At 36.5% G+C, this 25630-nt stretch overlaps 1 protein-coding gene across 3 annotated transcripts in view; it reads left to right on the forward strand.

The window, feature by feature from the left end:
• Positions 1-25630, forward strand: part of SLC39A10 (solute carrier family 39 member 10) — a 157321-nt gene that overhangs the window by 105886 nt on the left and 25805 nt on the right. For all 3 annotated transcript variants that reach the window (XM_063644849.1, XM_055290081.2, XM_055290083.2), the window contains 2 exons: positions 20083-20252; positions 22095-22283. In XM_063644849.1, the coding sequence (XP_063500919.1) occupies positions 20083-20252; positions 22095-22283 (359 nt within the window). The remainder of the gene's footprint in view (positions 1-20082; positions 20253-22094; positions 22284-25630) is intronic.

Genomic DNA, 25630 nt, shown 5'->3' on the forward strand with positions numbered 1-25630 from the left:
AGTGGGGCTCTCTGGTAAGATGAGTGAAAGCAGAGAAAGTGGGGCTTTGAACTAGATTTGAATTCTAATCTTTTAATAGATAAATTTGTCCTCTTTCTTGACTTCATGCTTATTGATCTTGGTGGATGAATAAGCACCCTGAGAGGCCTAGTCCCTCTCAGGTGCCTGTAAATTCTCACTGTGGCAGGAGAAAGGGGAAGCTAGGTCTGAGATTAAACTTAATTAAAAATAAAATAGATTTATTTGTTCCTTACAGAGAAAAACGGAGACTGACAAGATTGTTTGATCTCAAGTTAAAACTAATAGCTTTTTTTTCTTATTTTGAAGGCTTCTGAAAAGATTCTTGTTCTCTGTTGTTATGTTACCTGTGGATTATGACTTTTAATGAGAGTTGTCTGTATTGTAATATTGCCATAATCAATATATTGTAATGAAGCTGTTGACAGATGTTTGACTATAGTAATATTGAAAGTTACAGCTTATTCAATCTAAAAAGCCTTAGAGGAAATTGTACTTGCTTTGAAAACAAATATGTTACTAATAGTGAATATTGATTAGTTGTTTGCAGGTGGTTATTAGCATTGTTAGAAATGCAGCTTGAATTAATTATGTGCTGATAGATGTTAATAATTGTTAGAGATAATGCCCTGCTAGTAATTAGTTTTAATGACTACTGCACCATTAAGAAAGGTTAACTTGTTCTATATAAATCTCCCATAGTGGCACAGCTACTACCTCATTAACTTTGTTCAAAGACTGCTGTAAACCTAATATGCTATATACTGTGTATGGTAGAAATCGTTTGTTTCACAAGATTGGCTCATTTAGTCATAGAGTTGACCCTAGCTTAATTACCAAGGGGGGTTGTGAATAGGCTGCTAAGCATTTTCTGTCAATTAAAATGCTGAAGCAGTGTAGAAAACTGCCATCTTGCACATGCTTTGAACCAAGTTAATTAGAAAGTTTCCACAGATGAGCGCTTCTTTTTAAAAGAATGCATTTTCTCTCTAGATAATGAGAAAGGGAGTCAGTGAATAACTTAAGCTTGAAGACCTTTAGCATTTTAAGCAACCCAATTTGCAGAATAAGTGAAGCTTGTTTCAGACATTTGGCACTTTTTTATTGCATATGGTATCTTGGGTACATATAAAAACATTTATTAGTGGTATTTAATAGTTTGTATATTGTTTTATATAAGGTTGTTAAAAGATATCTTTTGTTTTGTTGTTGCTTTACACCAAATGAATTGTGATTAAAACGCACAACAATTTGGTTAGAAATCAAAACAATTTTATTACCATCATTGCTTTTTTTTCCTACGTGTAGGAAATTAGGATAGAGTTTATGTAAGCTTAAATTTAAATGTTATAAATTCTACAAATAAAGTATTTAAATAACATGGGAAAGTATTTTAGTACAGTAAGTTCAAAACAACTTCACGTTTCTGCTCACAGGTCAAAAGGATTATTCCTTGGAAGATTCCAAGTTGTTAGAAGAATGAACTATCATTTGAATTTGTAGTGCTTTTAGAAAGCTGAAAAATTTTTTTTTTTTTTTTTTTGAGACGGAGACTCGCTGTTGCCCAGGCTGGAGTGCAGTGGTGCAATCTTGGCTCACTGCAGGCTCCGCCCCCTGGGGTTCACGCCATTCTCCTGCCTCAGCCTCCCGAGTAGCTCATACTACAGGCGCCCGCCACCTTGCCCGGCTAATGTTTTTGTATTTTTAGTAGAGACAGGGTTTCACCGTGTTAGCCAGGATGGTCTCGATCTCCTGACCTTGCGATGCGCCTGCCTCAGCCTCCCAAAGTGCTGGGATTACAGGCGTGAGCCACTGCGCCTGGCTGAAAGCTGAAGTTTTTTTAAAATTAATAATTCAGGGTGAGAAAACATGTTTGTAATGATGTATACATAGGAGAATAATAGGACTGTTTTCCTAATGAAATAGTTGTCCAGGAATAGTTGCAATCTGCAGAAAATATCTGGAAATTTTCTGATTTATCTGAAAAGGGAAATCTAGCTTTTTACTCTTTATTTGGGACTGGCAGGAGTAAGTGACAATGTGTGTTACATGCAAAATAAATAATTAACCTTGCTACTTATGTATACTTTTAGTTGGCATTGAAATAAATATATTCTGATAATTTTATGTAGTTATAAGTTTGTTTTGTCAAGGTAGAGATACTCTTTTGCCTGTCTGCCTCTATCCTAATTAGCTCAAATTTAGAAGGACTGCTATTTGGATTAATAAAGTTAGTAATCCTCCCTACTTTCATGTTTAATTGTACTTTATATATTTTTTTATTTTCTTTTCTGTGAATCCACCTCTATGAGGTAAACACAGGAGTCATAAATAAATCATTTGGCCAAGGATTCTCTGAAAAGACTGTGATGATTTAGTGGAGAAAACAGTGGATTAAAAATTAGAGGACTGGCTGGGAGCAGTGGCTCACACCTGTAATCTCAGCACTTTGAGAGTCTGAGGCAAGAGCATCCCTTGAGGCCAGGAGTTCAAGACTAGCCTGGGCAACATAGACCATGTCTCTATAAATAATTTTTACATTTTTGAAAAAATTAGCTGGGCATGGTGATGCATGCCTGTGGTCCCAGCTACTTGGGAGGCGGAGGCAGGAGGATGACCTTAGCCTGGGAGGTTGAGGCTGTAGTGAGCTGTGATCACGCTACCGCACTCCAACCTGGATAACAGAGTGAGACCCTGTCTCAAAAAAAAAAAAAGAGGACTTTGGGTTTAGTTTTAACTTTGCCATTTTTAGCTATATGAATGTTTTTAAACTGTAGTAAAATTATGTAACATAAAATTTGCCATTTTAACAAATTTTTTTTCCAATTTTTTTTACTGTAGTGAAATATAGTAACAAAATTTGTCATTTTAACCATTTTTAAGTATACAGTTTGGTGATATTAAATACATTCATAATGTTACACAACCATCCATACTATCTGCCTCCGTAACTCTTTTCGTCTTGTAAAACCAAAACTCTACACCCATTAAACAGTAACTCCTATTTCCCCCTCTCCCCAGACCCTGGGACCTATCAATCTACTGTCTTTATGTTTATGATTTTGATTAAGCATCTCATATAAATAGAACCATACATTATTTGCCTTTTTGTGACTGGCTTATTTCACTTAGCATTATGTCCTCAAGGTTCATCCATGTTGTAGCATCGGCAGTTCCTTCCTGGCTGGGCACAGTGGTTCACGCCTATAATCCCAGTACTTTGGGAGGCTGAGTTGGGCAGATCACCTGAGGTCAGGAGTTCAAGACCAGCCTGACCATCTGGTGAAACCTCATCTCTACTAAAAATACAAAAATTAGCTGGATGTGGTGGCGGGTGCCCGTGATCCCAGCTACTCGGGACGTTGAGGCAGGAGAATTGTTTGAACCAGGAGGCAGAGGTTGCAGTGAGCCGATATCACACCACTGCACTCCAGACTGGGCAACAGAGCCAGACTCTCTAAAAAAAGAAAGAAAGAAATTCCTTCCTTTTTAAGGCTGAATAATATTACATTACATGTATATACCACATTTTGCTTATGCACTTATCTGTCCGTGGACAGTTGGGTTGCTTGCACAGTTTAGCTAATGTGAAGAATGTTGCTGTGAACATGGGCATCTCTCTTTCTCTCTGAGACCCTGTTTTAAATTCTTTTGGTTATATACCCAGAAGTGGAATTGCCCTATCATATGGTAATTCTATTTTTAACTTGTTGAGGAACTGCCGTACTATTTTCCATAATGGCTGTACCATTTTACGTTACCCCCAAGAGTGCACAAGTCTCTCAGTTTCTCCCCATTTTTGCCAACACTTGTTTTCTTGATAGTAGTCATCCTACTGGTGTGAGGTGGGATCTCATTGTAGTTCTGATTTGAATTTTCCTAAAGATTAGTGCTGTTGAGCATCTTTTCCTGTGCTTATTGGCAATTTGTGTATCTCCTTTCAGAAAATGCCTATTACAGTTCTTTGCCCATTTTTTAATCTGGTTATTCTTTTTGTTGTTGAATTTTAGGAGTTCTCTATATTCTGAATATTAATCCCTTATCAGATATATGATTTGCAAATATTTTCTCCCATTTTATGCATTGCCTTTTTACTCTGTTGATAATTGTCTTTGTTTTTAAATTTATTTTTTATTTCAATAGGTTTTTTGGGGGAACAGGTGGAGTTGATTACATGAATAAGTTCTTTAGTGGTGATTTCTGAGATTTTGGCGCACCCATCACCCAACCGGTGTATACTGTGCCCAGTGTGTAGTTTTATCCCTTACCCCCCTCCCACCATTTCCGCTGAGTCCCTGAAGTTCATTGTATCATTTTTATGCCTTTGTATACTCATAGCTTAGCTCCCACTTATGAGTGAGAACATACGATGTTTGGTGTTCAATTCCTGAGTTACTTCACTTAGAATAATAGTCTCCAGTTCCATCCATGTTTCTACAAATGCCATTGTTTTATTTCTTTTTATGGCTGAGTAGTATTCCATGATATATATACACACCACATTTTCTCTATCGACTCGTTGGTTGATGGGCATTTGGGCTAGTTCCATATTTTTGGAATTGCAAGTTGGGCTGCTGTAAACGTGTGTCCAAGTATTTTAGTTGTATAATGACTTTTTTTCCTCTGGGTAGATACCTAGTCATGAGATGGCTGGATCAAATGGTAGATCTACTTTTAGTTCTTTAAGTAATCTCCACACTGTTTTTCCATAGTGATTGTACTAGTTTACATACCGGCAGTGTAAAAGTGTTCCCTTTTCACCACATCCATGGCAACATCTATTATTTTTTGGTTTTTTGATTATGGCCATTCTTGCAGGAGTGAGGTGATATCACATTGTGGTTTTGATTTGCAGTTCCCTGGTAATTAGTGTTGTCAATCATTTTTCCATATGTTTCTTGGCCATTTGTGTATCTTCTTTTGAGAGTTGTCTGTTCATGCCCTGAGCCACTTTTAGATGGGATTGTTTGTTTTTCTCTTGCTGGTTTGTTTCAGTTCTTTGTAGATTCTGGATATTAGTTCCTTGTCGGATGCATAGATTGTGAAGATTTTCTCCCACTCTGGGTTTTCTGTCAACTCTGCTGATTATTTTCTTTTGCTGTGCAAAAGCTTTTTAGTTAAATTAAGTCCCGTCTGTTTATCTTGGTTTTTATTACATTTGCTTTTAGGTTCTTGGCATGAAGTCTTTGCCTAAGCCAATGTCTAGAAGGGTGTTTCCAATATTCTGGTTTCAAGTCTTAGATTTAAGTCTTTGCTCCATCTTGAGTTGATTTTTTTATAAGGTGAGAGCTGAGGATCCAGTTTCATTCTTCTACATATGGCTTACCAATTATCCCAGCACCATTTGTTGAATAGGGTATCCTTTCCCCACTTTATGTTTTTGTTGGCTTTGTTGAAGATCTGTTGGCTGTATTTGGCTTTATTTCTGGGTTCTCTATTCTGTTCCATTGGTCTGTGTGCCTATTTTTATACCAGTACCATGCTGTTTTGGTGACTATGGCCTTATAGCATAGTTTGAAGTCAGGTAATGTGATGCCTCCAGATTTGTCCTTTTTGCTTAGTCTTGCATTGGCCATGTAGGCTCTTTTTTGGTTCCATTTGAATTTTAAGATTTTTTTTTTCTAGTTCTGTGAAGAATGATGATGGTATTTTGATGGAAATTGCATTGAATCTGTAGATTGCTTTTGGCAGTGTGGTCAATTTCACAATATCGATTCTACCTATCCATGAGCATGGGACGTGTTTCCATTTGTTTGTGTCATCTATGATTTCTTTTAGCACTGTTTTATAGTTTTCCTTATAGAGGTCTTTAACATACTTGGTTTGGTATATTCCTAAGTATTTTATTTTATTTGTAGCTGTTGTAAAGGGGGTTGAGTTCTTGATCTGATTCTCAGCTTGGTTGCTGTTGGTGTATAGCAGAGCTACTGATTAATTTTGTATCCTGAAACTTTGCTGAATTCATTTACTGGTTCTGGGAGCTTTTTGGATGAGTCTTTAGGGTTTTCTAGGTACACGATCATATCAGGAAACAGTGACAGTTTGACTTCCTCTTTACCAGTTTGGGTGCCCTTGATTTCGTTCCCTTCTCTGATTGCTCTGGCTAGGACTTCCACTACTATGTTGAATAGAAGTGGTGAAAGTGGCATCCTTGTCTTGTTCCAGTTCTCAGGGAATGCTTTCAACTTTTTCCCATTTAGTATAATATTAGCTGTGGGTTTGTCGTAGATGGCTTTTATTATCTTAAGGTATGTCCCTTCTCAGCAAAATTGCTGAGGGTTTTAATCGTAAAGGAATGCTGGATTTTGTTAAATGCTTTTTCTGCATCTATTGAGATGATAGTGTGATTTTGTTTTTGATTTTGTTTATGTGGTGTGTCACATTTATTGACTTGCAGATGTTAAACCACTCCTGCATCCCTAGTATGAAACCCACTTGATCATGGTGGATAACCGTTTTGATATGCTGTTGGAGTTGGTTCACTAGTATTTTGTTGAGGACTTTTGCATCTGTGTTCATCAAGGATATTGGTGTGTAGTTTTCTTTTTTTGTTATGTCCTTCCCTCGTTTTGGTATTAGGGTGATATTTGCTTCATAGAATGATTTAGGGAGGATTCCCTCCTTTTGTATACTGAGGAATAGTGTCTGTAGGATTGGCACCAATTCTTTGAATGTCTGATAGAATTCAGCTGTGAATCTGTCTGGTCCTGGACTCTTTTTTGTTGGCAGTTTCAATCTCACTGCTTGTTATTGGTGTGTTTCTATATTTTCCAGGTTTGATCTAGGACGGTTGTATATTTCCAGGAATTTATCCATCTCATCTAGGTTTTCTGGTTTATGTGTGTAAAGGTGTTCATAGTAGCCTTGAGTAATCTTTTGTATTTCTGTGGCATCAGCAGTAATACCTCCTGTTTGGTTTCTAATTGAGCTTATTTGGATCTTCTCTCTTCTTAGTTAATCTCACTAATGGTCTATCAATTTTATTTATCTTTTCAAAAAACCAACTTGTTGTTTCATTTATCTTTTGTATTGTTGTTTGTTCCAGTTTCATTTTTTTCTACTCTGATCTTTGTTATGTCTTTTCTTCTGCTGGGTTTGGGTTTGGATTGTTCTTGCTTCTCCAGTTCTGTGAAGTGTGACCTTAGATTGTCTATTTGTGCTCTTTCAGACTTTTTGATGTAATAGGCATTTAATGCTATACACTTTTAGCACTGCTTTTGCTGTATCCCAGAAGTTTTGATAGGTTGTGTCACTATTATCGCTCAGTTCAGATAATTTTTTAATTCCCTCTTGATTTCATTGTTGACACAATGACCATTCAGGAGCAGGTTATTTAATTTCCTTACATTTGTATGGCTTTAAGTGTTCCATTTGTAGTTGATTTCCAGTTTTATTCCATTGTGGTCTGAGACAGTACTTGATAAAATTTTCGTTTTCTTAAATTTACTGAGACTTGTTTGTGCCTTGTCATATGGCCTATCTTGGAGAGTGTTCCATGTGCTGATGAATAGAATGTATATTCTGCAGTTGTTGGGTAGAATGTTCTGTAAATATCTGTTCCATTCATTTGTTTTAGGGTATAGTTTAAGTTCATTGTCTCTTTGCTGACTTTCTGTCTTGATGATTTGTCTAGTGCTGTCAGTGGAGTATTAAAGTCAAAACTCAAGGTCTGCTGTTCAGATTATTTTGTCCCACTGGGTGCTCCCTTGATATGGTGTTCTCCCCCTTTCCTTAGGGGAGACCGGAGCTACAGGATTGTTTTTGTTCTTCTGGGTTCAGCCATCCAGCAGAGAGCTGTTGGGCTCCAGGCTGGTACTGGGGAGTGTCTGCAAAGAGACCTGTGGTGTGATCCATCTTCAGGTCTGTCAGCTGTGGATACCAGCACCTGTTCTTGAGGACGTAGCAGGGGAGTGAAATGGACATTGTGAAGGTCCTTGATTGTATTTTTGTTTGGCGCTCTGGTTTTGTGTTGGTTGGCATCCAGCCAGGATGTGGCGCTTTCAAGAGTGCATCAGCTGCAGTTGGATAGGGAGGATCAGGCATCAGGCAGTGGGTGGGGCTATAGAGCTCCCAAGAGATTGTGTCCTTTTGTTGCAGGACTTTTCCTTAATTCAGCCAAAGATGTGGTTCTTGTCCTTCCTCGGCCATGAAGATTTAGGCTCGCAGATGGGGTTTGAAGGGTGAGCAAAGCAGGGTTCTATTGAGTGAAAGAAAGAAATGGGGAAAACAGACCCTCCGCGGGGCAGGAGTCCCTGCTAAAGTGCTTCTCGCTCCGCAGGTAGGCATCCCAGGTTCCACGCAAGAAGGAGGGGAGCCAGGCTCCTCCAGCTGCAAAGGGAGGCAACTTCCTGAGGCTCCACCCCAGTGCGCATTCCTCCCAGTGCTCAAGCCAGTTGGAGTTTTTCCGGGGACCTCCTCCCACCTGGCTGTCTCACTTTGTCTTTGGCAACCTGGGCAGGTAGAGAAAGACCACCAGGTTGGGGTAGGGATAGGCATGGCTGAGCTCAGACTCTCCTTGGGTGGGGCTTCCTGTGGCCGCTGTGGGGGATGGGGATGTGGTTCCCAGGCCAATGGAGTTTTGTTCCCAGGGGGATTATGGCTGCCTCTGCTGAGTCACACGGGTCACCAGGGAAATGGGGGAACACTGGCAGTCACAGGCCTCACCACACTCCCACACAACCTGCAGTCCTAAAGGTGGGTCTCACTCCCACCATTCCCCCGGAGAAGCACCGAGTCTATTTCCAGGCAGCCAGTGAGCAGGACTGAGAACTGCCCCAGATCACCAGCCTCCCCACTGAGAAAGCAAGTGGACTCAGAGTTTTTTTGGTGTCTCAGGGAGCCTGCAGAGGCAATCCAGTTCCTCCAAAGGTCTGTGAAGTCTCTCAGCTTTTTGGTATGTTGCTGTGGTAGTTCTTGGAGCAAAAGTTCACGATGTGAGTCTCCACATGCTCCTCTGTCCCAGCAGGAGCTGCAAGCTATTCCAGCCTCCTATCCGCCATCTTAATCCATAATTGTCTTTTGATGCACAAATTTTTAAAATGTTTATGAAATCCAATTTGTCTGTTTTTGCCTGTGCCTTTGGTTTCATTTTTCAGAACTTGTCAAATCTAATGTTGTGAAGCTTTTGCCCAGTTTTCTGCTAAGAGTTTTATAGTTTTAGGTCATATATTTAATTTAGGTATTTGATTCATTTTGAGTTAATTTTTATGTATGGTGCTAAATAAGAGTCAAACTGCATTCTTTTGCATGTGGATATCTGGTTTTTCTTGCATCATTTGTTGAAAAGACTGTTCTTTCTCTCATTAAATGATCTTGCACCCTTGTCAAAAATCGTTTAACCATATATTTGAAGGCTTATTTCCAGGCTCTCTCTTCTATTCCATTGGTATGTCTGTTTTTATGCCGTTACCGTACTGTTTTGGTTACTGTAGCTTTGTGTAGTAGGTTTTAAAATCAGGTAGTGTAAGTCCTCCAGTTTTGTTTTTGTTTTTCAAGTTTATCTTGGCTATTTTGGGTTCCTTGCAGTTTCACAGGAATTTTAGGATGTTTTTTATTTTTTATTTCTGGAAAAAAAAAAAAAAACCTATCATTGGGATTTTAATAGGGATTGCATTGAATCTGTAAATGAACTTGGGCAGCATTGACATCTTAGCAATACAGTCCACCCTTAATATCTGTGGGTTCTGCATCTGCAGATTCAACCAACCCAAGGACCAAAAATATTTGGGGAAAAAATAAAAATAATACAAGAATAAAAAATAACACAAAAAGCAATACAACTATTTGCATAGCATTTATATTGTTAGATATTATAATTGGCCCTTGAACAACATGGGGGGATTAGCAGTGCCAATCCCCGTGTAGTCGAAAATTTGTGTATAACTTTTGGCTCTCCCAAAACATAACTACTAGTAGCCTACTGTTAACCAGAAGCCTTACCAATAATATAGTCAATTTATGTCAACAGTATGTTATATCTATTATATATTGTATATTCTTAGAATAAAATAAGCTAGAGAAAAGAAAATATATTAAGAAAATCATAAGGAATTTATGTAGAATTTATTATTAATTGTCAGGATATGCAGCAGACAATTTATTTTAAGCAAAGTGAGAGTTTATTGGAGAAAGTATAGTACGCTTGGAAAAGGGCCAAGCAGATGACTTGAAAAATCAAGTGCCTGTGTGGAATCTTTAGGATTTTCTATTCATTATTCGTATTAACTATTCACTAAATGAAAGTGAATCATGATAAAGGTCTTCATTCTCATTATCTTCATGTTGAGTAGGCTGAGGACAGAGGTGGAAGAGGGAGGGATCTGTTGGTCTTAACTGTCTCAGGGGTGGCCAAGTCAGAAAAATATCCATGTATTAAGTGGATCCTCGCAGTTCAAACCCATGTTGCTCAATGATCAACTATAATTTAATAATTTAAAATATAAGAGAGGATGTGCATAGATTAAATGCAATTATTATGCTATATTACATAAGGCACTTGAGCATCCACAGATTTTGCTGTCTGTAGGGGGGTACTAGAACTAATTTCTGCAGATACCAAGTGATGACTGTATTAAGTCTTCCAATCCGTGAACTTGGGGTATGTTTTCATTTATTTGCCTTCTTTAATTTCTTTCCGCAATATTTTGTAGTTTTCTTTTTTACTCTTTTTAAATTTAACTTTTAAGTTCAAGTTATACATGCAGGTTTGTTATATAGGTAAACTTGTGTCATAGGATTTTGTTGTACAGATGAGTCACCCAGGTATTAAGCCTCGTGCCCATTAGTTATTTTTCCTGATGCTGTCCCTCCCCACCTTCACTGAATAGGCCTCAGTGTCTCTTGTTCCCCTCTATGTGTCCATGAGTACACAGACAACCTACAGAATGGGAGAAAAATTTTGCAAAGTTATGCATCTGACAAAGGTCTAATCTCCAGCATCTATAAGGAATTTAAACAAATTTACAAGAAAAAACGACCCCATTAAAAAGTGGGCAAAGGACATGAATAAACACTTTTCAATAAAAGACATATGTGCAGCCAACAAGCATATGAAGAAAAGCTCCACATCACTGATTATTAGAGAAATGCAAATCAAAACCACAATGAGATACCATCTTACACCAGTCAGAATGTTTTGTAGTTTTCATTGTCCAAGTCTTCTACCTCCTCGGTTAAGTTAATTGCTAAGTATTTTATTCTTTTTGATGCTATTGTAAGTGGAATTGTTTTCATAATTTCCTTTTCAGATTGTTCATTGTTAGTATATATAAAAATGCAACTGATTTTTGTGTTAACTTTGTGTCCCACTATTTTGCTGAATTCATTCTAATACTTTTTTGTGTGAAATCTTTTTTGTTTTTTTAAAACACAGCAGAGAATTTAAGAAAAGTGAGAGTTTATTAGAGAAAGCAGAGTACTTGGAAGAGGGCCAAGCAGGCAACTTGAAGAATCAAGTGCTTGTGTGGAATCTTTACGATTTTCTACATGTAAGATCAAGTGCAAACAGATGTAATTTTACTTACTCCTTTCCAAATTGGATATTTTTAATTTTTTTCTTGCCTAATTGTTTGGCTAGAACTTCCAGTACTATATTGAATAGAAGTGATGAAAGCAAGCATCCTTGTTTTGTTCATCTTAGAGGAAAGGCTTTGTCTTTCACCATTGAGTATGATGTTTGCTGTGAGTTTTTCATATATGGCTTTTATTATGTAAGGTTGTTTCTGTCTGTTCCTAGTTTGTTGAGTCTTTTGATCATGAGAGGATATTGAATTTTGTCATGTGCTTTTTCTGTTCATTGAGATGATCATGTGGGTGTTTTTTTCTTTATTCTGTTAATACATATTGATTTTTATATATTGAACTTTTATTGCATTCCAGCAATAAATCCCACTTAGTCATGTTGTATAATCCTTTTAATATGTTGCTGGATTTTGTTTGCTAGTTTTTTTTTTCTTTGAGAATTTTTACATCTGTGTTCATGAGGGATATTGGTCTGTAGTTGTCATTTCTTGTAGTGTCTTTGATATCTTTAGTATCAGGGTAATGCCGGCCTCATAGAATGAGTTAGAAAGTGTTACCTCCTCTTTGATTTTTTTGGAAACAGTTTGAAAAGGATTGGTATTAGTTCTTCTTTAAATGTTAGGTAGAATTTATCAGGTCCAGGACTTTGTTTTGTTGGAAGATTTTTGATTTCTGATTCAGTCTTACCGGTTATAGTCTATTCCCATTTTCTGTTTTTTCATGATTTAGTCTTGGTAGGTTTTGTGTTGCCAGGAATTTGTCCATTTCATATAGGTTATCCAGTTTGTAGGTTTACAGCTGTTCATAGTATTCTATTATAATCCTTTTTATTTCTTTGTAATCAGTAGTAACATTCCCACTTTAATTTCTGAATTTAGTAATTTGTATCTTCTCTCTTTTTCTTAGTCAGTCTAGCTAAAGGTTTGTCGATTTTGTGATCTTTTCCAAGAATCAACTATAGGTTTCATTGATTTTGTTTTTCTGCTCTCTATTCATTTACCTCTGCTCTAATTTTTATTATATTCTTCCTTTTGCTAGTCTTGGCTTATTTTGTTCTTCTTTTTCTAGTCCCTTAAGTGTAATGTTAAGTTTTTAGTTAGAGATCTTACTTGTTTTTTCATGTGAGTGTTAATAATTATCTTTTTTTCCTTTAGCACTAGTTTAGATGTATCCCATAAGTTTTGGTTGTGGTTTTGTTTTCATTTGTCTCTTAAGTATTTTCTAATGTCCCTTGTAATTTCTTCCTTGATCCACTTGTTAAGAATATGTTGTTTAATTTCTATAAATTTGTAGATTTTCCAGTTTTACTTCAGTAGTTGATTTCTAACTATTCCATTATGGTAGGAGAAGACATTTTGTATTATATTTATATTTTTAAATCTGTTGAGACTTAATTTGCGACCTAATACATGGTCTATCCTGGAAAATGTTCATGTGCACTGACGAATGTTTCTAGTGCTATTTTGAGTAGCGTTCCTTATATGTATATTAGATCTAGTTGGTTTATTGTGTTAAGTCCTCTATTTCCTTGCCTATCTGCTGGATAGCTGTTTTATTCATTATTGAAAGTAGAGTACTGAGGTCTCCAACTATTATTGTAGAACTGTTTATTTCTCCCTTCATTTGTAACAGTTTTTGTTTTGTATATTTTGATATTCTATTTTTAGGTACATAAATGTTTATAATTGTTTTATCGCTGTCCTTCCTTGTTTCTTGTAACCTTTTTTGATTTAAAGTCTACTTTGGCCGGGCGCAGTGGCTCACGCTTGTAATCCCAGCACATTGGGAGGCCAAGGTGGGCAGATCACGAGGTCAGGAGATCGAGACCACAGTGAAACCCCGTCTCTACTAAAAATACAAAAAAATTAGCTGGGCGTGGTGGCGGGCGCCTGTAGTCCCAGCTACTCAGAGAGGCTGAGGCGGGAGAATGGCGTGAACCCAGGAGGCGGAGCTTGCAGTGAGCCGAGATTGCGCCACTGCACTCCAGCCTGGGCGACAGAGCGAGACTCCGTCTCAAAAAAAAAAAAAAAAAAAAAAAAGTCTACTTTGATATTAGTATAACCACCCGTGCTCTCTTTTGGTTACTATTTTCATGGAATATCGTTTTCCATCTTTTCACTTTCAACCTGTTTGTGTCTTCGATGTAAAGTGAGTCTCTTGTATATAACATATAGTGTTTTTATTCATTCTGCCAATTTCTGTCAGTTGATTGGAGAGTTTAATCCATTTACATTTAAAGTAATTACTGATAAGGAAGGACTTCTGTTATTTTGCTGTTTGTTTTTCTATATGCCTTAATGCTTTTTTTGTCCTTCATTCCCACTGCTAATGTCTTCCATTGTGTTTAGTTGACTTTTTTTGGTAGTGAAAAGGTTAAATTCCTTTTTCATTTCCTTTTCTGTATATTCTATAGCTGTTTTCTTGTGGTTATTATGGGGATTACATTTAGCAGCCTGAAGTTAAAACAGTCTAATTTGAATTTATATCATTTTAACTTTAATAGCATACAAAAATTCTGCTCCTTTACAACTTCATCTCCACACCTTTCTCCACACCTTTCAGGTTACTGTTTAGTGTCCTTTCCCCCTGAAGGACTCTCTTATTTCTTACAGGGCAAGTCTAGTGGCAACAAACTCCCTCAGCTTTTGTTTACTTGGGAATGTCTTAGTTTCTCCCTCACTTTTGAACGTCAGTTTTGCAGCATATAGGATTCTTGGTTGACAGTTTTGTTTTTTCATTTAGGACTTTGAATATATCGGTCTATTGCCTTCTGACCCCCAAAGTTTCTGTTGAGAAATCTGCTTGTAATCTTATTGAGAGCTTCTTATATGTGATGAGTTGCTCTCTTGCAGCTTTTAGGAGTCTCTCTTTGTCTTTCAAGAGTTTGATTGTAATATGTCTTGGTGTGGGTCTCTTGAGTTCCTCTTACTGGAGTTCATTTAGCTTCTTAGATGTTTATATTCATGCCCTTCATCAAATTTGGGAAGTTTTTAGCCATTATTTCTTAAAATATTCTTGCTGCCCCTCCCCCCCCCCTTCATCTTACTTGACTTCTACAGTGTATATGGATGTTGGTCTGCTTAGTGGTACCCTCCAGGTCCCATAGGCTCTGTTCATTTCTAGTCAATATTTTTTCTTTCTGTTCTTCAGCGTCAGTAATTTCCATTGTCCTGTTTTCAAGTCCACTGATACTTCAGCCTGCTCAAATCTGCCTTTGAATCTCTCTAGTGAATTTTTCATTTTAGTTATTGTACTTTGCAGTTCCAGAGTTTCTTTTTGATTTATCTTTACTTTTTCTACCCCTTTATTGATACTTCCATTTTGTTTATACATTATCTTCTTGACTTTTTTTTTTTTTTTTTTAGGCATCCTTCAGACAGTTGTTTTAAAGTCATTGTCTAGTAGATCTGCCATTAGGTCTTTTTCAGGGACAGTTTCTGTCATTCTTTTTTTTTTTGAATGTGCCTTGCTTTTTTGTTTCTTTGTATGCCTTCTGGTTTTTTGAAAACTGGACATTTGATTCTAGTAATATGCTAACTCTGGAACTCAGATTCTTCCCCTTCCCCAGGGTTTGCTATTTTCTTGTTAAATTGTGTTTGTTTGTTATTAATTTGGGTTGGGGAGGGTTATTGTTTTGTGCTGTCTCTGTGGTATAAACATAAGATTTTCACAGGTTTTTTTGTTTTTTGTTTTTTTTTGAGACAGGATCTCACTTTGTCACCCAGGCTGGAGTGCAATGGCATGATCATCGCTCACTACAGCCTTGACCTTCTGGGCTCAGGTGATCCTCCCGCCTCAACCTCCAGAGTAGCTGGAACTACAGGCATGTTCCACCATGCCCAGCTAGTTTTTGTATTTTTAGTAGAGATGGGTTTTTGTCATGTTGCCCAGGCTGGTCTCAAACTCCTGGGCTCAGGTGATCTCCCATTGCAGCCTCCTAGAGTGTTAGGATTATAGGCATGAGCCACTGCACCTAGCCTATCTTCACAGGTCCTTTTTGAGCCTGTGCTTTTCCCTAGGCATGCATGATTACTTTCTAATTTTCTCCAAGTATGCAGTTATTTTTTAATTTTCCAATATTTATTGTCTGGCTCCCAAAAGGGAAAAAAGAGAAAAAAAGAAGGGAGGAAAAAGAGGTGCTAGCCTTTTAAATCCCCTGGAAGTCACTTTAGCCAGGAGAGAGATTTGCAAAAATGAGGAGAGGTACAGCAACATGGCCACCTGTCTCTTTGTCTGTACTTCTGTGATCAGAATCAGTGATCAGAGTACAGATCCTCAATATTTGCAAGCAAAATACATTTTGTCTACTCTAGCTCCTGTAATTGTAGGGTCCTGTGGATTGATTCAGGACACCAGGCACAGCTTCCTTTCAAAGGACTAAGGGTGGCAGATGGGTAGCTGCCACTAAACTAAGAGCTGAAATTGATCAAAATTAACCACATTTTACCATCAAGCTTTCCCCTAGAAGTTGCAAGCCTTCAATAGACTACAGAGTTCCAAAGTAGTTAACAGACAGATTTTGAGTTCATTTACAGTTTAGGGGGCATACAGATTTCTGGTGCTTCCTACTCCACAGTCTTTCCAGAATCCTCCTCTTTTAACCATTTTTAAGTATACAGTTCATTGGCATTAATTACAGGATCATACTATTAAGGCCATGTTTCATTTCCTTCTTCAATTCTTCAAAGAAATACTTCAGGATCCTGCTCCCACTTGTTTAAAATTTCTACGGAAAGTTCTTCTCTTGTCTACAGCTGATTTGGGCACAGGAGTTTTGGCACCAGTTGAGTGGAAAGTTTGTTCAACTTTAATTTTTCTGTCAGAATTGTGTTAGCTCAACCAGCTGAGATGTCTGTGGTGTTGAGTATTGTTTGTGCTGTTAATTGTTGGTCCTTTTCAATTAGGGCACAAGTAAATTGATTTTTTTCATAATATGCATTTTCCATGAACTTTTTGAAGACCCTCTCCTATACTAATAAATTCCATGATCAGATAAGTTGGGAAAATGCTGCATATTGTATTCTTCTTTCAGAGATTCACATTGCTTATTAAACTGTTAGAGGCTCTGAAGGAACCTGTGTAATTCAGCATTACCAAAACTTACTTGATAATCAAATTTCTCCTCCCTCCCCTTTGAAATACCCCCTATCTCATAGAACCAGTGAGCTCAGTTTGAGAAATGCCAGATTATTAAAGTTTTTTCTAGCAGTATAATATGACAATAGCTAGTATGTGGCCAGTTCAAGTAGCTACTCACAAGTAAATAATTTAGAACGATTCTCTTTTTAAAGGGGCAGAATAATTGGCATCTTTGAAAATATTTTTATAGTTTTCAACTCTGTCAATCAAGGCAATCTATATATGAAGGAGTAGTTAACTGTTATAATATTTCCAGTTGTGCCCTCTATGTTTTATATGCAAAAACAAAGTTATCAAAAGATATAGGATCAATTTTAGTCCTAGAATTTCGGTCTTTTTTTTAGTCAGTTAAAAATCTTTTGAAGGTAGTCTTTAAAATATTTTATATAGCAAGTATGCTATACATATTTCCTCTAAAAGAAATAGAAAAATATTTTTAAAGAGTTAAAATGTTCAAAGTAATACAGAAACTATTTATTGATTTATTTTAAGTTTTCTTTTTATCAAAACACTATTCCACAAAAGAACTCTTTTTGTGAGACAGGGTCTGACTCTGTCGCCCAGGCGGGAGTGCAGTGGCATGATCTTGGCTCACTGCAATCTCAGCCTCCCAGGCTCAAGCCATCCTCTCACCTCAGCCTCCCAAGGAGCTTGAACTACAGGCACATGCCACCACGCCCGGCTAATTTTTATATTTTTTGCAGAGATGGGGTTTTGCCGTGTTGCCCAGGCTGGTCTGCCTCAACCTCCCAAAATGCTTGGATTACAGGCATAAGCAAAGGACCCTGAGCCATTAAAATATTTTTACTGGGTTATTTTGGTGACTAATTCTAGTGCATTCTTGGCTAAAATAATTCCGATTAATAAAAATTTCTAATAACTATGAAGGGTTATCAGGTGTTTACTCTGTATATCTTGTGTATTTGGGGTCTTGTCTGTAGTTTTGGCAGTCCCCATTCACATATATTTACATTAGTAAGTAAACACATTTTATTTTTTCTCCTAGAGTATCTTAGAGTATGAAATACTGGCTTTTCCAAGTAGTTTAGAGTGCACATTTTCAAGTTCTTAATTGAAGTTGCTTTTAGGCTGTTGCTTTTAGAAAAGTTACTTCTATATTAGATTTTTGCCAAAATAATAAGGAGAAATATATTTGTAAAGGGAGAGTTATATATTACTGTGTAAGATACAGTTTATCTTCAGGTTAATGCTTTTGTTACCAACTCACTTTGTCCCATGTAGTTATTGTAAGTTCCCTGTCCTTTTTATCTCTGTTTTTTTCTTCAATATGATTGGATCTAGAGAGCTGCAGTAGTTTTGACAAACCATTTTGATTAAGACCTCGTGTCTAAAATTTATACCTATGACTACTTCTGACTTATTTCATTAAGTTCTTTCACTGATTTTATTTTTCCTGTGTATAAACGGGACAAACAAACTAGCCTGGTGATCATCATTAAGTTAGCCTGTAAATCTTATTTGAGCATATATTTTTTCTTTCTAGAATAAGGTTTTTGACATCAGTTCCCCGTGGTTTGTCATCCCAACAATAGAGCAATCACTGCCCCACCCCTGCCTCTGTGTTTTGTTTGTTTGTTTGTTTTGAGATAGGGTGTTACTTTGTCACCCAGGCTGGAATGCAGTGGCACAATCTCAGCTCACTGCAACCTCCGCTGCCCAAGCTCAAGCGATCCTTCCACCTCAGCTTCCCAAGTAGCTGGGGCTACAGGCATGTGCCACCGCGCTTGGCTAATTTTTGTATTTTTAGTCCATATGGAGTTTCACCGTGTTGCCCGGCTGGTCTCAAACTCCTGGACTCAAGCTGTCCACCTGCCTCGGCCTCCCAAAGTGCTGTTTACAAGCGTGAGCCACCACACCGGGCCACAATCCTCCTCATCCTTTCTTTCCACTAACCAGGATATATTATTTTTGTAATAAATATGATCCTGGTTCCTCAAGAATTGAGTTCCTGCTCCTTCCTTAATCCAAAATCCTTGCAAGGATTGAAGCCATTGAATCCAAGTCTAGTGGGTAGATCCTCAGCCCTCTAATACTGGTTGTCTTTGAATCTTATTTTGCCTCTTAGGTTACCTATATTTATGTGATAGTAATTATCTTTTAAGATACAGGGGAAGCCACAGAGCTTCTATTAGTGATAGATGATCTGTTGTTTTAATTCAGTGAGATAATTGAGCTAATGAGTATTGGCTATAGTGTTAACATTACTGGATATTGTGAATACAATGCCCATTGGATAAAACAGTTTTATTGATAAAGTTCAGCCTTTAGTGGGACAGTTAGTATCATCTCCCTATCTTTACTTTTCCTTGTTGTTGAAAATTTTGAGTTATTTTGATGAAGAGATGTATTTTTTCAATATTATATCACAGACTTAATATAAAGTCTTTCAGCAGATTTATAGTCCTCTTAGATTTGATTTGAAAAATAGTATTTTAGATTAAAATCTTCATAAAATTATTGCTCTTCAGTGAGATTTTCTGTAGATAGATCTTAAAATAAGCAGAATTTTAAAAACTAATAACATTTCTATTTCATTTTAGGCCAGTAATAGAAATTGTAGTGAAAATGTCCAGCCCCCAAACCACTGGCATATATTTCTGATGTCTTACCTGTTTGTGAATGACCTAGATAAAGACATGTATACAGAATTCCCCTTCCCCACCATACCTATTTTTCTTTAAGTCATATTGTGAAAACATTTCTCTTGTGTTCTGAGCCAGTTAAAATCATATAGTGACTTTTTTTTAAAGTGTTAAATTGTTGCAGAAACCCAAATTGGAGGAATGGGAGTTTGGAACCAGGTGTGGAGAAAAAAAAAAAAAACAAGAAAAATAGGACTGAACTAACTTTTGTAACAATAAAGCTACCAGTAATAAGACTTTTTTGTTATCTCATCATATGAATATATTTCCATTTGGGGCTATGTTACATTTCTTAAACTCTGTATTAGAAAGATTTACAAAGATTATAACACATTAAATAGATACTTGACTTTTTTAATGTTCTCAGGTGAGTTTTACAATTCTTTAAATAAACAGCTTTATTATCGTGGCTCCGCCTTTAGACTTCGGGAAATTTTTATTTATAGTTTAGCTATTAAGTGAATCACAGCCTTCAGTCATTTTAAGTCACTGGTTCTAATCTCGTGGGCCATTGAAGGTACTATTTATAACTTGATCTGAGTGTCTTAATTCTTTTTAAAAATGTTTAAGTTAGTTATATGTCATATTTTTGTTTTGTTTTTAAACAATGCCATAAAGCTTTCATAATCTGGGTAAAATAGTCTACCTTCTACGATTCATTTATCTTATATTTTTATTCTTTTTGGTAGTCTGTTGGTTTAAATTGTTATGCTAATGTTGACTCTTAATTTCTTTTCTACAGCCTGGATTTGTGGTATCATTTCTATCACTGTCATTAGCCTGCTTTCCTTGCTAGGCGTGATCTTGGTTCCTATCATTAACCAAGGATGCTTCAAATTCCTTCTTACATTCCTTGTTGCATTAGCTGTAGGAACAATGAGTGGAGACGCCCTTCTTCATCTACTGCCCCATGTAAGAAATGTTTTTAATGTTTTTAAAAATTTAAAATAAAAATATTTAAGCTGAAAGGGTCCTTCATTAGCAAGCTATAGCACAGTAATCTAGTATTTGTATTGTTTTATTTGCTTATAGGATGAAGTATTTTTTTCTCCATTTTCAGAGTTTTAATAGCAATATTTTTTAAATAAATTGAATCATTAGGTCAACTTTGCTTTCAATAGTCTTTAAAAAAAAACTCTTTGGATTAAAATTTGTAATATCAGTAGCAGTCAGTGGTCTTTTTTATCTGTGTAGCATATGAGGTTAGCCTTTAGGAGAAATGCATAAGATATGTTGTAATGATTATGCCTGTAGGCGATATGTCATCAGCATCTTTGAGCGGGAGTAGGCAGATAGACTCAGTGCGCTGTTTTACACTTAGCTCTTTATACGTGGGGGCATTTATCTTTTCACCTGGCATACCACTCCTTTTCTTCTCTTTGGGGACACTTCTAATTATATGATCACAAGCCCATATTCCTAGTACCATGCTTACCAACCTTTTTAAAAGTTGCTCTCTATAACCTATCAATTGGTAGATAGCTGTCTATCACCAGCTAAGAGTATTTAATTCATTCTTACTTCAAATTATGAAAACAATGGGGATTTTTCTTTTCCAAATATAAAATTGAAGTATTGAGTATTTCCCTTCTAGAGAATTTGGGAGACAGGATTGTATTTGTGTGTTGTGTATATCTCCTCTTTTCTGCACTCCCGGTTGAGAATTTCAGATTTAGTATCTACAGCAATGTATAGCATTGCTTTTTCTTTTTTTTTATAAACGGGTTAATGAATCTTAAGGCTGTGAATATGAAGTTTTTGTTTCACCGTTTCTACTAGCCATCAAGAATAGCAACAGTTTCCTTTAGAACTGGGCCTAGTAAGAGTTATTGAAGTGAGAACAGTATTTAAGTGCTGTTCAACTTGTTTTTGTATTAAGAAGGGTTAACTAAACCTAGCTGTTACCTTTTTGAGTGGTCTGATATCCTCTGAGAGGTTTAGATATCTCTTTGGTTGACCACTAGTTAACAGGAAAAGAATACAAATAAATTTTAGAACGAAGAAAGATACTTAAGTGCAGTTATCTAACTTATGTTCTATAAGATTACTATTGTGATACTTGTACATTTCATAATGTTGAAACATAACCTTTTCTATACACACATTTATGATTGCTAAAGCTTTAAAATATAGAAAATTACATATTTAAGGATACCCTCTTGCTAACTTTCCACAGTATATGCAGAGATAGCGACCTTATTACCTCTGAAATAATTTATAAGAGAAGAAATTGATGAAATAATCTGTACAACTCCCCCTGACATAAGTTGACCTGTGTGACAAACCTGCACTTGTACCCCTGAACTTAAAATAAAAGTTAAAAGAAAAAATATACAATAATCAGTTTAAGAAAGAATTAGATTACAGGGAATCACAAGTGACTGCTGGTGAATTAGTTTTTGTGTTTTGTTTCATTTTTACTAAATATTTGGCATGTAAGTAGATCATGTTCACTTCAATTTACAAAGAACCCATCACTCCCTATTATTACTTCTGGCTTGATTCTCTCACTGTAGTATGTATCTTATTCTTATAGGCATTTGAGTTGGTGTCTTTGAGTTACTGTAAAATGTAGTATTATTCTGGACAACTGAGTAAAGCAAATTAAATGGAAGACTAAGTGAGATGATATCTAGGGGAGCACTTTAAAACTTGAAAGTTATTTTTTCTGTGTCATTTAGGAGATTGTAATTTCAAAATTTTAAATAGCATTTCAATTACTTGTTTAGAAGTTTTATTTGTTCTTATTAATAGTCTCAGGGTGGACATGATCACAGTCACCAACATGCACATGGGCATGGACATTCTCATGGACATGAATCTAACAAGTTTTTGGAAGAATATGATGCTGTATTGAAAGGACTTGTTGCTCTAGGAGGCATTTACTTGCTATTTATCATTGAACACTGCATTAGAATGTTTAAGCACTACAAACAACAAAGAGTAAGTATTTTTTATTTCATTTTATACCATAAAACTCAAAACAAAAATTATCCTTTTCTGGGTATATGCTTTCCTTAATTATGATGTTGGTGTGTATTAAGTCTCAGTTTTGTAACAGCTAATCTTTAGAGTAAAAAGCTGACTTTGATTTTTTAAAATTAAATGTGTGGTGGTGGTTGTTGTTTGGTTTTTTTGAGACAGGGTCTCCCTCTGTCACCTAGGCTAGAATGCAGTGTTGTGATCATGGCTCACTGCAACCTTGACCTCCTGGGCTCAGGTGATCCTTTTGCCCCAGCCTCCCGAGTAGCTGGTACCATAGGCACATGCCACCATGCCCAGCTAACTTTTATGTATGTATGTATGTATGTATGTATGTATGTATGTATGTATGTATTTATTTTGAGACAGATTCTCGCTGTGTTGCCCAGGCTAGAATTCAGTGACATGATCTCCACTCACAGCAACCTCCACCTCTTAGGTTCAAGCAATTCTTGTGCCTCGGCCTCCTGAGTGGGTAGGACCATAGCTGCGCACCACCACTCCTGGCTAGTTTTTGTATTTTTGCCATGTTGGCCAGGGTGGTCTCGAACTCCTGGCTTCAAGTGATCCACCTGCCTTAGCCTCCCAAAGTACTGGGATTACAGACGTGAGCCACCACGCCTGGTGCCCTCTAACTATTAAATATTATTTGTAGAGACAGAGTTCTCAGTATGTCGCCCAGGCTGGTCTTGAACTTGTGGGTTCAAGTGATCCTCTCACCTTAGTTTCTCAAAGACTTGGGATTACAGGCATGAGGCACCACACCTGACATGACTTTGATCTTTGCCATTTTTGTTACTACATTTATTTTGGCATGTATAATCAAGATACAGCAGTCTCAGTTTCAGTTATTTTGTGTTACATCATACCTAATTGACTTAAATAGGATTATTTTCCAATTAAGTTTATTATAAAAATGTGAAAGTATGTAAAGAGAAGCAAGTTTCATCAGTCTTCTTAGGTAATATTTTTAATCATGTGACTTTTATTGTAGTATTTTTTAATGAAAATGTTTTCACACAATACATTTCTTTATCAGAAGTGCCTCACCAATGGTAGTACTGCAGGTAAGAAGTCAGATTAAGGGGGCTTTGTAGGAAGAAAATAAAATGAAATGATGGAAATGGTGACTCTTTTCAAGAATGATGCACCACTTTGGAGATGATGCTTGACTCTTGGTTGAACTGTTGCTTAAATACTCTGATTGTGATGCAGCTGTCTGTTTCACCTCACATTTATGAGAATACGAAAAATATCTAAGAAGAATTATCCTCCAAGAAAGTAAATTCAGGGCTGCTGCCATTCACTATGATTTATACTATTCCCTGTTCACTTCAGTTCACATCTGCCTTTTAAAGCTCTATCCTGAATACATCTCACTAACATGTTTGTGATAGTAACAGTGATTATCTTCGGTATATTCTGTTTAAGTAAAGCTTTCCACAAAAAAAAGAGTTGGAAATTCATTTTGTTAGTTAATTCCAGATACCTTTTTTGGGATGGTCAAGATCTTAAAGATGTGCAGTCTACTCTTAAGATACAATTTTATGCTATTTTTGTTTCTGTTTTGTTTGCATATGTGTGTGTTTTGTATATATTCCTTTCATGATTTGGAACAGATCTCTGAACTGGGATTCATGGGATTGATTCTGGTTTACATAAAACTTATTTGTTTGACTATGACTCATTCCTCATGATTTCCAGTAGTTATCTAAATCATGAGAAAGAAATCTTACTTCTCATCTGTATTTTCATATCTTATTTCAAATTGTGTATTTTAGTTATATTTAGTCAGGACATCATCACATTTGTTTGCCTCCAAAGGAGAGGTGATTAAGATAGCCTAGAAAAGAAGAATGATAAAAGGAACTGGGAAAGTTCAACTTAGAGCAAAGTAAAAGAGAGCTAACAGTATTTAGATTTTGAAGGGGCTTGTGGAAGGTGAAGTAATTAATTCTGATGGATGAGTAGAGAATAAAATATGGTGGGAGGGATGCCAACACAGAAGGGGCTGCAGGGAAACAAGAGTTGGCTAAGTAGATTACTGCAGAATAATTCAAAAGATGTGGTGGGGCTTGAATGAGGGTCATGGCAGAAGAAATAGGGGAGGAAAAGATAATTAGGGGGAATTATTTAGATGGGAGAATCAAGAAGACTTCTTAGTTGATTAGATGTAAGACATGTAAGTTTTAAAAGTTCATCACTACAATAAATTAGATATTGCAAACTTTGTAAAGAAGTTTTAGAATTGCCAATTGAGCATCTCTAATGTGACAATCTAAGATCTGAAATGCTCCAGTGAGCTTTCCCTTTGACCATCACGTCAGTACTCAAGTTTCAGATTTTGGAACATTTCAGATTTCAGATAAACAAGTTTTTTGTTTTTTATAATTTGATATTTTTAATCTCATTTTGAACCTAAACTTACTGGTGCTTATACATTTATTTTTGCAAAGAAAACTGATACAAGAATGGAGTCACCAAACTATGACAGCTTTTTTGTAAATTTGAAATTGTGGGAAGTAAAACACTGGAAGAACTACCTTGGATGCAGGGAATGTACTCTAAATATTAAATAGTAAGGAATTCTCATCTATATCAGAGAAGAGAATCTGGCCAGATAAGTCAGGGCATCTGCTTTATGGTAAATAGGACAATAAGTAACCTAAGATGAAAAGGTTATGGCATTCTTTTGAAGAAAGGGAATTAGTGATACTTGAGTAGAATAGAGATTTGACAGTCTGCACAGAATAATCAACTGTTACAGCTTTCAAACCACAAGTTAAATAATACACTAGATGTTGACTTGTTTCACAAGTTGGGGACCTTGAGGGTAATGATTTGCAAGCTTCTAAGAAAGTGGACAATCAGAACCAAAGCAATGAAACAAAATCTCAGCTGGTGTTTTCATTTTCTTTAATTTCTATATCCTTCTCATTGACTTTTGTACTATTGGCTCCTCCTTCCTTTTTTTCCCCCTTAACTCATGGTTGCTGGTTTTTTTTCTTCTCTTTAGGACTTGTCCATATCATTATTTTCCTGTGAATGTCTTAACTTTTCCCAGTTTCTGTTGGCTTAGTGGCTTACATTAACCATTCCTTCTCTTACTCTCTGTGCCAGGATTCAAGTGCGGAGTTCCGCTCTACTTGCCGTTTGCTAGAGTTGTTAACACTATTACATTAAAATTCAGCAGGCCACTGGATTAGGATGTGTAAGGCTGGAAAGTCCAAGAATACTTCATTCCCTGTCTGCATCTTAGTGCTTCTCCACATGGCTTCTCTTTCTAGGAGAGATCAATCTTCTTCATA

The sequence above is a fragment of the Symphalangus syndactylus genome, chromosome 8 (genome assembly GCF_028878055.3).
Source record: "Symphalangus syndactylus isolate Jambi chromosome 8, NHGRI_mSymSyn1-v2.1_pri, whole genome shotgun sequence".
In the NCBI taxonomy this organism is placed as follows: Eukaryota; Metazoa; Chordata; class Mammalia; order Primates; family Hylobatidae; genus Symphalangus; species Symphalangus syndactylus.